Source organism: Botrytis fragariae, assembly GCF_013461495.1.
Source record: "Botrytis fragariae strain BVB16 chromosome Unknown tig00000045, whole genome shotgun sequence".
Lineage (NCBI taxonomy): Eukaryota > Fungi > Ascomycota > Leotiomycetes > Helotiales > Sclerotiniaceae > Botrytis > Botrytis fragariae.
In genome coordinates, this window is record NW_023500991.1 from 166087 (window position 1) to 182685 (window position 16599).

Sequence of the window (16599 nt, forward strand, 5' to 3'; positions counted from 1 at the left end):
TAGATTATCTTCATTTAATATCATTCTCATTAGAAATTTATGTATTCATTACGGATTAATAGCTATTGGAACTCGATTATCTTATGTTTTTAATACGCAATTAAAACTCAGTCATACCTCACTTCCTGCAATCTGAAATAGGCTTCCCTATCCTCTGGCCCCACCCCATCCAGATTCCTTCTACTTTGAATCATTTCCTCCTCAGACCTCCACGCCTCAATAGCCATTATCCGCCTGCGAGCAAGCACCGACTGAGAATCCCCTCTAGCCACATCTTTCTTCTCTGCATTGAAAGCTTTCCACGCAGCTACCTGCATACTCTTTTCCATTTCTAGGGCGATCAGAACGGCTTGGTCTTTCGAATATTCTTGGGCATTTCTCAGTATTGCCCATGCTTCCCTGAATGTCTCATACGATGTCGCTGGAGAAAGGCAGAGAAGCTCGGACATGTGGAATTCTAGATATTTTCCATCATTATATTCCATATTCGAGCCTGTTCGACCGAAATGTGCGAACAGAGTAATGCGAGATTCACTCATTATGAAAGTGATGACGCTGGCATAATCTTTCTTGTCACACCGGTAGTATTCTCCACTGGAGGAGAATTTCTTCAGATAGTGAAAAGCTAGTCGTCGTTCTGCAACCAAGAAAGCGCCTATGTATCTCAGACGAACGGCTTCGCAGCCAAATGAAGTACCACTAGGTGCGTACTCCCCTGCAAAATGGCAAAATGCTGATGACCGTGTCCGCTCGTCCCTGATCATATCGGCCGCTCCGTCGAAACTTTCATACAATTGTTCTAGATATACTCTGCCATCTCGAAATCCTTCGACTAAGTGCGGCATGGGTGACTTTAGATCCACTTCTGTAGCACGTTTCCCGAATATCGTAAACTCCTCCTGGACAATCTGACCATAGTTTCCATTTTCATTTCCGTTATCATTGTCCCAATCTTTGAAGAAGACCTTCGCTGCATTGAATAATGAAGATTCGTTACCATTCGTTGTGGCAGCAGCAAACTTATATGATTCATATAGCTCTTCGCTAGGAGGAGGACTTCCTCGTTCTTTCTGAAGTTCGTATATCAAATAATTGTAGTTCTTTGGTCTTTCTGACCCCCAATGATACCCATAATACCGCACGCCACTATCGAGAACTGGTGTCTTGCTCCCTGTTTGAAGTCTTTCGGGATCATATAAATCGGTTTCGTCTGCAGCCACCAATGCTTCTTGTGACCTATGTAAAGTATTGCGTAATATAATGTTTGCCGAGTCATCTCCAGACGAATTTACCGCCTCCTTTAACTCGTCTTGCATTTCCGTAGCTTCTGTACTCTCCACATGTTCTTCGGATCGTGAAGTCGACATAATCTTGCACATGCAATGATTGAATGATGGCAGATTGATCAAGAATTGCTGGAGAAAATATTGTGACGCAACTTGATGTAACGTTGTTGAAAGGTAGTATCGATGGATATACCAAGAAAGAAAATTCAAGTCGATAGAGGCTTTGTATTTGTAAGTCATAACAGTTCATTAAAGATTATTCTCCCTATCGTACATTATTTAAAACAGATATCACGGCCCGTCAATCAACAGCCACCTTGCTCCTTCCTATTGTCATCCGCCTTGGCTCCTTCGCCAGCATCTTTGATAGCCTGCTCATCACCTCTTATCTTCGCAAAATGTTCTTTGATATCATCTGCGCTTATAGCTTGACCGCTTTCTGCGAATTTTTGGAAAAACGGTTTGAGTTTATCCTTCAAATGATTGTATGCCATTACACCCTCAATAGCTCTAACACGATCAACATTTTTGAGAGCACTTTCGCCACGATCATATATGCTCCCGCTACCGACTGTGCTTCCTCCTTCATCTCCGTCTTCTGATACTGGGGGCTCATAAGTTTCTTCCTCTTCCAGAAGCTGTGGATGTTTGGCTAGTTCTGGGAAGCAGTCTGAACAATGACAGAGGTGGTCACGAAAGTCGGATGTAAAAAATAATGAGACTTGACCATCGGGTGCTTTTGGCAATGCCTTCAATTTGCATGCTGCAGATTTGCTATCATCGGTGCTATTAGAACCCTTGTCCGTTGACCTCTCTCCTTCCTCACCCTTGATTCGCTTCGAAGCTGAAGAACAGGTCGATATATCGTCATCTTCTTGTTTGCGCTTCCTAGATTCCGAGAATGATGGCGCGAGGGAATTCGTAGAGGTGGGAGGAATCTCACGTTCAGGAGAAGGAGCTGCACTTCTTTTGAAAACAGGAGAGAGGAAACCCGGTGCACCAGCATATCTTTTGATCCATGGATTTGCATCAACACATTTGTAGCAGATAAATCCTTCAAATTCGTCTTCGTTGGGGAATCCTGGAGGTAGAGGCGGATCTTCTTCTTCTTCCTCCTCTTTGTCTTCTTGTTGGTCGACCGGTGCCTCGACTTCAATTGACTTCTCATTCGTTCCATCTTTGGTTAGTTCAACTGCAGATGATTCTACAACTTCTGTAATAGATTCCAGCGTGCCTTCTTTGTTTTGCTTGGACTTCTCTGGTGAGTCTTCATTACTCATACTCTCGTACCAATTTGGTCCTAAACCTGTAATGCATCCAGGATGCCACCAATCCTCCCCACAGCCACCTTCACCAGTACCACCTAGACCCAAGCATTGAAACATCGTGCCCTTCTCTTTATAAGCATCATAGTCGCATCCGCAACCACAAAATCGATTTCTGAAATTGTGATTGTATTTATTTTTCAGTTCTGGAGCTTCCGAGTGTACATTGCCCTTTGTATTTGTCTCTGAATTGATGCGCAAGCTACAAGGCGAAGTTGCTAGAAAACGTGTCGTGCCGCAATCGCAAGTGAAGTTTCGTTTGTTAAATAGTTCCACGAGATTGTGCTCGCCATGGCATTGTATGGAGCAGGAATAACAGACGCCAGCAGGATTATACGGATCAGATACGTTAGATGGAGCAGGATTGCATGTCAAACAAGCAAACAGAATTTGTCGAAGAGATCCAAGAGGCTTTGTGCATGTATCGATGCTCTAGTCAAGCCAATCAGTAAAAGTTTCAAGCATTTAAAAAGTAGCTTTGTAATTACATATGGCAATACTTCGCGAGCTTCTGCTTCGAGCTTCAGTTGCGTGCTGATGAATCTGGTATACATGTGAGCATGTAATTCCGTCGCGAATACCACAGGAATGGAAAATCGCATACTCAGCTGCTGTATGTGAATCGTTCGACTTCTGAGAGGAGAAACTATGACTTCTTGAGGCGCCGCCGGTTTGATTCACAGAGGCCTCATTTGACTGAATATCTAGTGGAGGTTCCATTGTTAACTTGAGACGTCAAATCCTCCAAAAAGTTGTGAAAGGTAAATTAATTGAGTTATCAAGTAGAGATGGTTTGTCGCAATGATGCGGCCGCCAAAACGCCAAAAACCACTTTACGCGCTCGGCTTTGTAATGGGTTTAGCTTGCCGCGTCGCGTCCGGACGGCAGATTTTACGTGTTTTCCCCTACCATTAATTTATGCAAGCACTTCAACTTTGCTCAAAGTGAACTTCAGCACAATTAACAACTCGCACTCATTTAACTTTACTTGTAACATTTTCTAATACTTCACGATACTTTAGTCTTCTAATCTACTATGAGGTGAGAATTGTTTACTACCTCAAGCACAACACCCACAGCTCTGAATCATTGTTTACCCCTGAACTCTATTGACCTTTTGCACCCAATAGTTCCCCTCTGCGAAATAACATGTCATCAGCCAACCGCGGTGTCGATGGGGGTCGAAATCGTCGCAAGCGCTCCAGAGAGCCAGAAGATGATGATTTGCCAGGTGGTGCCGCACCTTCTAGTCCACCTGGAGATTTCAGATCCTCCCCACCAGCACCAATCCGGCACGGTGTCGAAGACGAGGATGATGACGAGATAGAGGATGATGTTGAGATCGCTGTCGATATCGATGATGTAGATGAGATGGCAGAAGATGAGGATGGAATTGACCTCTTCGCTGGCAATTATGAACGAGATTACAATGCCCAAGACAATACAAATTACGAGGGTGCGGATATTGACGACGAAGGGGACTACGATGAACTCGACGCTGCTGCCAGAAGACAGCTCGAAGCCCGATTGAATCGTCGTGATAGAGAGCTTGCTAGACAGCGCCGTATGCCAGCTGCTTTCTTGCAAGATGAAGATGAGGACGGAGACTTGGATTTAATGAACCAACCAAGACGTAGACGCCATCACTATGATGAAGACGAAGATGAAGACATGCAAGAGGATATTATGGAAGAAGAATTGTCTCTCGAGACTTTACAGGACGTCAAGTCGTCCAGTCTGGTCGAGTGGATTGCTACACCATCCGTTCAAAGAACTATTCGGAGAGAATTCAAAGCTTTTCTCACCGAATACACCGACGACCATGGAGTTTCTGTTTATGGTAGCCGCATCAAGACACTAGGAGAGATCAACGCAGAATCATTAGAGGTTTCATATGACCATTTATCCGCCTCGAAAGCCATCCTTGCATATTTCTTGGCGAATGCTCCAGGCGAGATGCTTCAATTATTCGATGAAGTTGCTATGGAGGTTACCCTTTTGCATTATAATGATTACCAACAAATTCATTCCGAGATTCACGTTCGAATTACCGATTTACCCGTTCATTATACTTTACGACAACTTCGCCAAACACATTTAAATTGTCTTGTTAGAGTCAGCGGTGTGGTTACTCGCCGAAGTGGTGTATTTCCCCAATTGAAATATGTCATGTTCGATTGTTCCAAATGTCATACAAGACTTGGCCCTTTCCAACAAGAGTCCAATGTGGAAGTTAAGATTTCTTTCTGTGCAAATTGTCAATCTCGTGGTCCTTTCAACCTGAACTCGGAGAAAACTGTCTATCGCAACTATCAAAAATTGACCCTTCAAGAATCTCCAGGCACTGTTCCTGCTGGTCGTCTGCCCCGTCATCGTGAAGTTATTCTTCTCTGGGATCTTATCGACAAAGCCAAGCCCGGCGAGGAGATTGAAGTCACGGGTGTTTACCGCAATAACTACGATGCTCAATTGAACAATCGAAACGGTTTCCCTGTATTTGCAACAATATTAGAGGCCAACAATGTTGTCAAATCTCATGACCAACTTGCTGGATTCAGACTCACAGAAGAAGATGAGCATGAGATTCGCGCACTTTCTCGGGATCCTCAAATTGTGGATAAAATTATCAATTCGATTGCTCCAAGTATTTATGGCCATACTGATATCAAAACAGCCGTGGCCTTGTCACTCATGGGTGGAGTTGCCAAAGTTGCTCAAGGAAAGCATCATATCCGTGGTGATATAAATGTACTACTTCTTGGAGATCCTGGAACAGCAAAATCTCAAGTTTTAAAGTATGTAGAAAAGACCGCCCACAGAGCAGTCTTTGCCACTGGTCAAGGAGCTAGTGCTGTTGGTCTCACAGCAAGTGTACGCAAAGATCCTCTTACTAGTGAGTGGACTTTGGAAGGTGGTGCTTTGGTGCTTGCAGATAGAGGAACATGTCTCATCGATGAGTTTGATAAGATGAACGATCAAGATCGAACATCAATTCACGAAGCTATGGAACAACAAACTATTTCGATCTCCAAAGCTGGTATCGTCACAACACTCCAGGCTCGATGTGGTATTATTGCGGCAGCCAATCCAATTGGTGGACGTTACAATTCAACCATCCCCTTCTCACAGAATGTTGAGCTCACTGAGCCAATTTTGTCTCGTTTCGACATTCTTTGCGTTGTTCGTGATACTGTCGATCCGGCGGAAGATGAAAGACTCGCTAGATTCGTCGTGGGTTCTCACTGTCGTTCCCATCCAGGAAGCCAACCTACGGATGAAAATCAAGCCTCTATGGAAACAGAGCATGACGCTGAAATGCGCGACAGTGCTATCAATGGTGGCGAGCCAAAACAAGAAGGCGAGATCAAACAAGAGTTGCTTCGAAAATACATTCTTTATGCTAGAGAAAGATGCAGCCCAAAGCTATACAACATCGATGAAGAGAAAGTTTCCAAGCTCTTTGCAGATATGAGAAGAGAATCATTAGCGACCGGAGCTTATCCTATCACTGTAAGTAAATGCAAACTCCCATCCCACTCTATATTGCTAATATAACCTTTAGGTTCGCCATCTTGAAGCCATCATGCGTATCAGTGAAGCGTTTTGTCGAATGCGCCTCTCTGAATATGTCTCTGCGCAGGATATTGATCGAGCGATTGCTGTCACCATTGATTCTTTCGTTGGGAGTCAAAAGATTAGTTGCAAGAAAGCACTCGCCCGTGCTTTTGCGAAGTATACACTTGCAAGACCTGGTGGCGGAAGGAGGAACAGAAATTCTGAGAGAGGACAGAGAGCGGCTACTGCGACAATGGCTTAAATGCGGATATGAAGACACGAGTGTATCCAGGGGAACGAGCGCTATGGTTTCTTGTCGTTGATTTTTTGGTCAAGAACATACAGGTTATTGAATGGTCAGATATTAAGATTTGACAGTCTATTCTTGTTGCATGAATAAGGTCAGTATGGAGTTTTGGTAGCGGGTTAGTTCACGATTGTACAGCCTGATTATGATATAATGAATGAATATACCATGTTTGCCGCGTCCCCTTTATGGACAAACGATATCCCTGGTCGAATGGATGTGATGGATGTGATTCATATTACCGAGTCCAATTTGCGTGTCCAGTCACATTTTGAATACGATGAGCATTACATTACATCCCATCATGGCTCGGAATGTTTAATAGAGTTAATTTTGAAGGCACACGCCGACTGAAGAACCATGCCAAGGACCAACGCGTGGCTCGGCCTATCGATTGCCGATAAGGAGCGGAACATCCTACCCGCACCTGCCGCATAACTTTGACCCCCCGAATTCAACTAAATTTTTGACCGACTGACATCTTCCATTGGGCCCACATATTAGACTTGTATGTTGATCATTCACCCCAAACATGACTTCCCGGCTCTGATTTCCCAACGGAACCTACTCTTCCGCATTTATACTTAAATACTTGCTCCGAAGAAACTCCGTGACCGAATATTACCCGTTACTTTAACTACCTAGGTATCTAACAAGTTAGAACTAGGAAGGAAGCATCTCGATACGCCAATAGTAACAGGAATATCTGTCGTGAAAGATTGGCAAGATCGGATGAATCGATGATGTGACGAACGAGGGTAGACAAGCGTAAACAAGCGTGATGCATGGCCGACATTCCATAAGCATCTGGGATGCTTCTTTCCAAATTTGAGTGCGGACACATGTACTCTTGTACTCTTTCCATCGAGCATTATATATCCAGTCTCTTCGGTCTTTCCAATCTCACCAGTCTCTCAACTTACTCATTTTACTCCAGTGACTTCCAATGCTGAATATCACATCTTAAAATCTCATAATGACAAACAAATTCGATGTGGAGGATGTGCTTTCAAAGCTTAACAATGTGGAAAAGGTTTCCTTGTTAGCGGGTGCATACATCCAGCATCCCTACATTTCTCAAAGTCACGATATCTAACAATACCTAGGTACTGATTGGTGGCATACCGCTGCCATCCCCAAGTACAATGTGCCTTCGATTCGAGTGTCAGACGGTCCTAATGGTGTACGTGGTACTCGTTTCTTCAACGGTATCACAGCAGCTTGTTTTCCTTGCGGCACTGCTCTTGCTGCAACATGGGACACTAAACTCCTTCATCGCGCAGGTGTTTTGATGGGGGAAGAAGCGAAAGCAAAAGGTGTCCATGTGATTCTTGGGCCCACCATCAATATGCAAAGATCACCTTTAGGGGGCCGTGGTTTCGAATCTTTCAGTGAAGATCCTGTGTTATCAGGAATAGGCGCTGCTGCACTTGTTAATGGTATTCAAGAGACCGGTGTTCAAGCTACAATCAAACATTTTGTTTGTAACGATCAAGAACATAACAGAAATGGTGTAAATGTTATAATTACCGAGAGAGCCTTGAGGGAGATATACTTACTACCATTCCAACTGGTTGTCAGAGATTCGAAGCCGGCATTATTTATGAGTGCTTATAACAAAATTAACGGGACTCACGTTAGTGAAAATCCAAGGATCCTTAAGGATATTTTGCGTGGAGAATGGGGCTGGAGTGGATGTATTATGAGTGACTGGTGGGGCACATACTCCACCACGGGTGCTATTAATGCTGGGCTGGATTTGGAAATGCCAGGTTCAACCAAATGGAGGGGTCCAATGTTGATACAAGCTGTTAGCACTGGAAAGGTACCTCAGCATGTTCTTGACGAGCGAGCCAGGAGCGTGCTCAATACTGTCAACCGTGCTGCGGATGCGAATGTTCCCGAAAATGCGGAGGAAAAGACTGCCGATACTCCAGAGACAGCTGCTCTCCTCAGAGAGATAGCAGGTGACTCGATTGTGTTGATGAAAAATGAGGGTAGCGTATTACCATTCCGAAAAGATAAAAAGGTAAAATATTATATCCTGTTATAACTATACGCCAATTTTAAGCTAATCTCTACAGACTTTCATTGTCGGTCCCAATGCCAAAGTTGCTACATTTCATGGAGGCGGATCAGCATCTTTGGCAGCATACTACGCTGTCACACCGTTTGACGGTATTAGTGCACAGCTGGAATCAACTCCATCTTACACCGTAGGAGCTTACGCACACAAGGACCTCCCATTGCTGGATCTAGTTCTCAAGACAGACAAGGGAGAAAGAGGTTTCTCTTTTCGAGCATATAACGAGCCACCAACAGCTAAAAATAGAGAACTAGCGGATGAGATAATACTCACCAAGACAGAACTCTTAATGATGGATTATAAATGTCCCAAGCTGAAGAACGAATTGTGGTGGGCTGATGTTGAAGGATATATGACTGCCGAAGAGGACTGTGAATTTGAATTCGGCTTAGGAGTATATGGAACTGCCAACCTGTATGTGGATGACAAGCTAGTCATTGACAACACAACAAAACAGACCAGGGGAACCATGTTTTTCTCGTGTGGTACAGTTGAAGAGCGAGGTGTTGTATCACTAAATAAAGGACAAACCTACCATCTCAAAGTTGAGTTTGCCAGTTCACCCACTTGCAAGCTGGATAAAGGAAATAATGTCCTATTTGGTCCTGGTGCCATACGACTTGGTGGCGCGAAAATCATTGATGCGGATGAGGAAATTGCGCGTGCAGCAGAACTGGCCAAAGAAGCCGATCAAGTAATCATCTGCGCCGGTCTAAACGTGAGTTGTCTCCTTTTAATACAGGGAATATTTCTAACAGTTTTTTAGTCCGACTGGGAAGGCGAAGGAGCCGATCGAGAAATTTTCGGTCTCCCATTGCACATGAACAAATTGATCTCGACCCTCACCCCCCTCAATCCCAATACAGTTGTTGTCATTCAATCCGGCACTCCCGTCGCCCTCCCTTTTCTATCTACAACTCCCGCCCTTCTTCAAGCCTGGTATGGGGGCAACGAGACTGGCAATGCTATCGCCGATGTCATTTTCGGTAAAACTAATCCCTCGGCAAAATTACCTTTATCATTTCCAAAAAGAATCGAAGATAACCCGGCCTTTTTGAGTTTTAGATCTGAGAGGGGTAGGGTCATCTATGGTGAAGACATTTATATGGGTTATAGATGGTACGAGGCACTAAATTTACCTGTGCTGTTCCCCTTCGGCCACGGACTTAGCTATACCACATTCGCAATATCTGATTTGAATGTCGAGAAAATCGATAAGAAGATTAAGATTTCGGTGAAGGTCAAGAATACAGGAGAAGTCTCAGGAGCAGAGGTCGTTCAAGTTTATATCCAGCAACAGAACCCATCTATCCGCAGACCAAATAAAGAACTGAAGGGATTCGAGAAAGTATTTCTAGAGGCTGGAGAGGAGAAGAGGGTGGAGGTTGAGATTGAAGTCAAATATGCGGCGGCATTTTGGGATGAAGTTAGAGAGGCTTGGATTGTGGAGAAGGATGTATATGATGTTCTTGTGGGTAATACCAGCGAGTTGACTGGAGAATTGAAGGCAACATTTGAGGTGGAGAGGACAGAATGGTGGAATGGTTTGTAGATTGGAGTTCGGAAGAGCGAAGATTGGAGTGTTTAGCTTCGTTGCTAGGTGCATATTCTATTAATTGGCGATGATTCCCGATATCCATATCTTTGAGGCAAGTGATAGTACCCTTAGAGTAGTCACTCGATATTTGTTATCTACATGTTCCTGCTCGCATATCGAGATAAACTATAGGTCAAGGCTGTCCCTCTCGTATCCCGCCTGTGTATTACTCAATCTCCAAACTCACGATTGTCACATGTTTCTAGTTATTTAGGTGCTTTCTCATACCGTCTGATATATTTTTGAACGCTTTTACGAGTTCTTATCTATGACTAACTTCTTCAAAATGGGCAAGTGGAGATATTTGCTTCAAAAAGATTGTGTATAAAGATGGAGCACTCCGACTCAGCGATTCCAAAAAAATTGTGCTGGGACTTGAGACGAGATTATCCGACAATCCTGCCCAAAGCTCTGTATATGCTCCCATCTCGCCTTATACAAAAGCGACCAAGCAGCATAATACATCGATTTCGCATTCCTCAACAAATTCGTCTTCAAATTACCCGGATTCTGCGACACACTCAAAATCCCGAATTCTCCAACCTCCTTCGCCAATTCACTAGCCAAGAACCAATTGCCAATTTTAGAATTATTTTAATTCTTGACTTGATCGTTGGGAGGAGTATCAAGTTCAGACATGATAATTCCATCTTTGGGAGCCGTAAGCTCTGAGAACTGAGAATTTGTTCAGACCATACAGGCAGCGCCAGGGTTGGCTTCTTTTGCCGCAGCTTTCAGGCACGGGAGAAGATACTGGGTGAAGAGAAACGGATCTAAACAATTCGTGGCCATTTGGAGCCCAAAGCCTTGTTTAGATACGCTACCTAACGCTGGTTGCGAAACGCCTGCATTATTCCAGAGGACATTGAGCTTTGTTTCTTTCTTCATGAAGGACTCCGCTGGTCATTTGATCGTACTCAGAACATCTAATTCTGTAGGGAGGAATTCAAGCTGGCCAGGTAATTTTGATGTTGATGATGATTTGATATGCTCAATACATTTTTGAGCGCTGTTTTCTGAGCGTCCATCTTTGTAGACTTGCCGCCAGCCCTGTAGAGTATAGTAGCCAGTTCGAGACCGACGCCTGATGTTCCGCCTGTGATGATGAAGATCTTGCCCGTTTGACTGGGCAAATTTAAGACGTCAGATTCATAGTATAGATATACCATTGACAGATAGCAGGAGTATAGGGCAACATATGTATCTTCGTCGAGGCCCAGTTGAACCGACGATGAAGATATGGGCATATGGCGAATGTACATTACCTTTAGCATGCTGACTTGCATTACATTCAATGCCCATATCAATTGAGCAGACAAGTTGTCGACATCTATGATGGCAAGTTTGCAATAGTGTAGTACGACAAACAAATATGAGATGATTGTTCTAGCCACCACACACTCGCCTCGCCACGACCCTACTTCCGTGCGTACTCGTGACACAAAAGGGACGTTTGGTTTCCATCTCGTCCACCATCTCGGTTTTAAATGCTGGAATTGCGAAATTACCAAACTATGGGTCCTAGACCATCGTTGGAACATCGCAGCATAGCAACCCCATACAAGCCCCATTCTCCATACTCCAGAGCCTGAATTCGCGTATCAAGTGGTGAGGACATGCACCCCGCCAAGTCCAGCTCCCAGGTATTGGGGACTGTGATACCGTGGTATTCCTGGCATAAGGTGCTATCTTTCGGCTCCTATTTGTACGAAATGTGTCGGTTGTGTCCCGTAAATTGAGGCGGGTTGATAGAGAGTTGTGTTGGTTATATTCGAGACTGTAGCACAAGCAGAGGTGAGAGAATCTAACCATAATTGATGCTCTTAAAATGAGAAGTTTTGGTTACTTGATGTAATGTAGATCCTCTATGGCTCTGGTAGTAATTCTTGCAGACTTATCTCAAGGTAACTGGGAAGCTCTCTGATAACATTTTCCGAGACAACACCAAGAAGTATTAGCTTTACAAGGAGTTCTTTTGATAGCCGACGATAGTTAAGGTGGTGACTATCGGTACGGGTCTTTTCCTGTCAATTGGAGGTAAATTAAACAATATTCTGAATCTCTACGAGAATAGACATTTTCTGACATATCTCTTTTGGGTTTCCTCTTTGGTTACGATAGTGGTATTGTTACCTCCACAATTGGGCAGCCAGAATTCATTTCATACTTTGGAGAACTAGATGCATCGACCGAGGGCGGAGTGGTTTCTTCCTTCACTGATGGTGCAATTTTAGGAGCACTCACGATCTCATGGCTGGCAGATGGTTTAGGAAGGAAGGAGACCATGGCGCTCGGAGGTGCCATATTTGCTTTTGGATGTGCACTTCAAGCGGGTGCTGCTAATGTTGGCATACTTATCGCAGGTCGTGCGATTGCCGGTATAGCTGTTGGTATTCTCTCAGCTCTAGTTCCAATGTATTGCTCGAAAATTGCTGAAGCTTCATATCGTGGCGCTTTGAGTGGATTTTTACTTTCATGGGGATCTTTCGCCGCTCAATAGATCGGATACGGATGCAACTATACCACTTCTAGTTTTCAATGGCGCTTCCCTCTAGCATTCCGGGTTGTCCCTGGTCTATTCCTAGCCATTGGAACTTGGTTCTTGCAAGAATCTCCTCGATGGTTAATGGAGAAGGATCGACAAGATGAGGCGAGAGAGGCTCTTTACAAATTGCACAGCGATGGCTCGAACGACGAATACTTAGAATTGGAGTTTTCTGAAATTCGAGACACGATTATTGCGGAAAAGACAGTAGCAGTCAAATCATGGTCCGAACTCATTGCGAAAAAAATCATGGAGACATCGACTAATCTTGGGATGCGGAATCCAAGCATGGGGTCAACTATCAGGTATCAATGTTATCAACTACTATGTAGTGATTATCTATAGTCTTTTGGGTATTGACACACGTACTTCCCTCATGATCATCGGTATTTCTGGCTCTTTTTCCATTGTCTACTGTGCACTCGATTTATACTTTTTGGAAAGACTTGCAAGAGTCAAGCCAATGGTTTTTCTCAGCCACTGGCTTTGCATTGGCTCTGTTGGCCAACACAGTTCTCAGTCAGTATTACGTTGTCGACGGACAACAATCAACAAATGCAAATGCATTAAGGGCAATGGTGGCCATGAATCTTGTCTTCTCATTTTTCTATACATTTACTGGAATTATCAGTTGGGTCCACCCCGCCGAAATTTTTCCCGTGGAAATTCTATCTCAACCCTGACAAATTGGTGTCTTGATCTTCTTCTGGGCCAAACTGGACCTTTAGCACTCACCAATATCGGATTCAAATTTTTCTATGTCTTTTTCGTGTTTAATATTCTTGCAACAGCATGCTATTGGATATTCTACCCAGAGTACGTATTCCTGCTTCTGTAATCTAAATTACGGTAAAAACTGACTTGTTGTATAGAACCAAGGGCAAAACACTTGAGCAGATGGACGAACTATTTGGTGATCAACTGGTTCCTCATGCATTGGAGGATCCTACTGGTGCGGAAGCTGCGAGAGCTGCAATGAACGAGAAGGGTGTTTTCACACATGATGAAGATATTTCGTGATTATTCCAGCGTTCAACAAGTCGAAAAGTATTAGAGAGAAAATTATATAGTCATTATACGTTCCCACGTAATATAATCAGAGAAATACTTTACATTTACACAATCTCCTATTTACTATACTTGTAGACCAGATCAATTTTGAAATTCTAAAATGTTCTTTCTCGTTCATCTCGTTCTACTACTAGACATTCCATTGTCAACTTGCCTGTAAATTGGTCAGTGAATAGTAGTAGATTAAATCCAGAACAATTCCTCCAACTCAAGTTCGATTAATATTTCACGAGTTGCAACTCCGAGAGAAATCCAGCACCTCATCTCATTTAAAAATTTCCACTTTCCTCCATTCCTACTCAGTAGTCACTATTGTCATCAGCCCCAGCCCCAGCCCGAACTTGTCCCGTCCCCGCAAAATGTAGAGTGGAAGCGAGGGGTGGGGCTCGCCGTTCATTGACCCGACATCTCGCGTCCGCTATCAACCAACAATGAACGACGGCTTCAGCTTTCGGCAAGGCGAGATATGTTATAAGGGTTCTTTTTGAAAGCGTGAAAGCATAATTTGCTGGAGAGCTGACAATTAAGCTTTTTTGAGTTGTTGGTCTTGAGATTCCGCGGTGTGGAAGAGATTCAAACTTATACCTATACGACAATACCTGACCTGGTTTTCGGCCAAAATGAAGATTTCATCTTGTGGTATCCATGGATTTCATGAGACAGTAGGCATTGATAGCGATGTCTTACTTTTTCATTGGAAACTCGAAAGCGATCTTGACGGCGAGAAGCAAGGTGCCTATCAAGTTATTGTACGCAAGGGATCTAGTTCTGGAGAAGTCCTCTGGGATTCAGGGCGTTGTGATGGGCCACAACAGAGAAATATTCGATGCGAACCTGAAGGTGGTTTTGAAAGCTGCATCTACTACGTCTGAGGGGTGACATCATGGAATCAGCATGGGAAACCCTGCGAAAAGAGTAGCGACTTCTTTACTGCCTATCCACGATCTGATCATCTTAACCCTCTTAGTATGAATCAAACTTATATGCCTCACACGGCATTAATCTTCTGTACCTGGTTCGAAGATGTGGAAAATAAATGGAAAGCATGGTAGATTGGCGATGGGGGAGAAAGGCCCCTTTATATCCGCAAAATAATCACGTTCGAACGGAAACTGGTGAGAGCTGTTGCATTTGCCTGTGGACTCGGACATCATCAATTCAAAGTGAATGGACAGGTGGTTTCAAAGCATGTTCTTGATCCAGGTTGGACGGATTATCATACCACCGTTCAATACGTAGCTCATGATGTTACGGAGCGACTTTCGGTTGGAGAGAATGTGCTTGGGGCACATATTGGAAATGGTTTCTATGCTGGTAATCAAGGGGATCGGTTCTTTTGGCCGAAGTATGAAGATAATACCTATGTTCGTTATGGAAATGCGCTTTGCTTTTTTGCAGAGTTGCATCTTTTTTACGAAGACGGATGTCATGTTGTTGAGATCTCGGACGACAAATGGAGGGTCGCTCCAAGTGCAACTCTGTTAGCAAATATTTATGCGTCCGAAACTCATGATCGACTTTTATACCCGATAGGTTGGGAAGCACCAGGCTTTGATGATAGTTCATGAAAACCGGCAAAAGGACTGACAGGCCCAAGAGGTGCTCTGAAATATCAAAGTCAACCACCAGTTATCCTTCATGAAACTTTCACGCCAATCAAGGAAACCTCTCCACGGCCCGGCACTATCTGTATTGATTTGGGTCAAAACTCATCTATCAAGAATGAGATCGAGGTTGAAGGGGAAGCTGGAAGCGAAATCATAATCAGATATGGAGAAACGACATATGAAGATGGCAAAATATGTATGCCCGATCCATTATTCAAGGAGTTCGAGACGAAAGTGTACTCGAAATTCATCTTGGCTGGAACGGGTGGTAAGAAACGTTGGACGCCTGATTTTTGTTTCACAAGTGCGAGATATATACAAATTGAAGGTGTATGCAATGCGGAAGATACGGAATCAAAATTACCGATACTGCATTCTGTCTGTGGTAGACACGTATCGTCCGCTTCTTCGAGATTGGGAACCATGAAAACCGACAAAGAAGACGTCAATGCGCTTCTTTTGGCATTGAAGTGGACTTTCTCGAGTAACCTCTTCAGTTACCACACCGATTGCCCTCAAATTGAAAAGTTCGCATGGCTTGAAGTCACTCATCTCTTAGCACCAGCTACAAAATATGTGTGGAACATGGAATCTCTCTATATAAAGATACTAGAAGATATTCTGGATGCCCAAGAGCGACCAGGTCTCATCCCCACCATGGCCCCCGAAATGAGATATATGTGTGGTCCCTTATACGATACAATCACATGGGGCTGCGTACTAATCCTCATCCCCGTCATTTTCCAACGCTATTATGGGACCACAAAATCCATTGCCAAGATGTACCGAGCAGGCGAACGATAAATGGCCTATATAAAAGGCAAGGTGCGTTTTGGTGGACTAATCCAACACGGTCTTGGAGATTGGGGCCGAGGAATCGCGCATGGAAATGCACAAGCAAACATTGAAACAGCTATTTACCACAAATGTCTACTTTGCATTTCGCGATTTGCTTCCCACTTGAACTTAGACGACGAGAAAAAGAGTTGGGAGAAAGAAGCAAAGAGAATTTATGATGTGTATAACAACCACTTGTTAGTGACAGACGATCCATCTCGTCCTCACGCTTACTATACGTCCCGGGACGACTAACCTAACCGCGATTACGACGCCGTATGTCAAGCCCTCGCTCTCCAACTCAACATGATTCCCGAACCGCACATCCCTGCCGTTCAGGCATCCTTTCTCTCTGACGTTTCGAATGGTAAATTGCGCTCTGG

General features: G+C 44.0%; 6 protein-coding genes across 6 annotated transcripts; 4 read left to right on the forward strand and 2 right to left on the reverse strand.

The window, feature by feature from the left end:
• Positions 1-107: 107 nt before the first annotated feature.
• On the reverse strand, positions 108-1367 carry Bfra_003272 (uncharacterized protein; the record flags this gene model as incomplete). The annotated part of the gene is made up of 1 exon (XM_037333682.1): positions 108-1367. The coding sequence occupies one exon, from the start codon at positions 1365-1367 to the stop codon at positions 108-110; it is 1260 nt and encodes a 419-aa protein (XP_037193769.1).
• Positions 1368-1591: 224 nt separating this feature from the next.
• On the reverse strand, positions 1592-3331 carry Bfra_003273 (putative metaphase-anaphase transition protein; the record flags this gene model as incomplete). The annotated part of the gene is made up of 3 exons (XM_037333683.1): positions 1592-3043; positions 3100-3154; positions 3216-3331. The coding sequence occupies 3 exons, from the start codon at positions 3329-3331 to the stop codon at positions 1592-1594; spliced, it is 1623 nt and encodes a 540-aa protein (XP_037193770.1).
• A 429-nt stretch (positions 3332-3760) lies between these two features.
• Positions 3761-6428, forward strand: Bfra_003274 (putative dna replication licensing factor mcm2 protein; the record flags this gene model as incomplete). The annotated part of the gene is made up of 2 exons (XM_037333684.1): positions 3761-6121; positions 6174-6428. 2 exons carry the CDS (start codon positions 3761-3763, stop codon positions 6426-6428), a joined length of 2616 nt encoding a protein of 871 aa, XP_037193771.1.
• Positions 6429-7449: 1021 nt separating this feature from the next.
• Positions 7450-10111, forward strand: Bfra_003275 (putative glycoside hydrolase family 3 protein; the record flags this gene model as incomplete). Its single annotated transcript, XM_037333685.1, has 4 exons — positions 7450-7522; positions 7580-8502; positions 8558-9277; positions 9326-10111. The coding sequence occupies 4 exons, from the start codon at positions 7450-7452 to the stop codon at positions 10109-10111; spliced, it is 2502 nt and encodes an 833-aa protein (XP_037193772.1).
• Positions 10112-12440: 2329 nt separating this feature from the next.
• On the forward strand, positions 12441-13721 carry Bfra_003276 (putative hexose carrier protein; the record flags this gene model as incomplete). Its single annotated transcript, XM_037333686.1, has 4 exons — positions 12441-12571; positions 12689-12994; positions 13047-13517; positions 13574-13721. 4 exons carry the CDS (start codon positions 12441-12443, stop codon positions 13719-13721), a joined length of 1056 nt encoding a protein of 351 aa, XP_037193773.1.
• Positions 13722-14392: 671 nt separating this feature from the next.
• Positions 14393-16183, forward strand: Bfra_003277 (putative alpha-l-rhamnosidase protein; the record flags this gene model as incomplete). Its single annotated transcript, XM_037333687.1, has 3 exons — positions 14393-14615; positions 14937-15252; positions 15370-16183. The coding sequence occupies 3 exons, from the start codon at positions 14393-14395 to the stop codon at positions 16181-16183; spliced, it is 1353 nt and encodes a 450-aa protein (XP_037193774.1).
• Between the last annotated feature and the right edge of the window lie 416 nt (positions 16184-16599).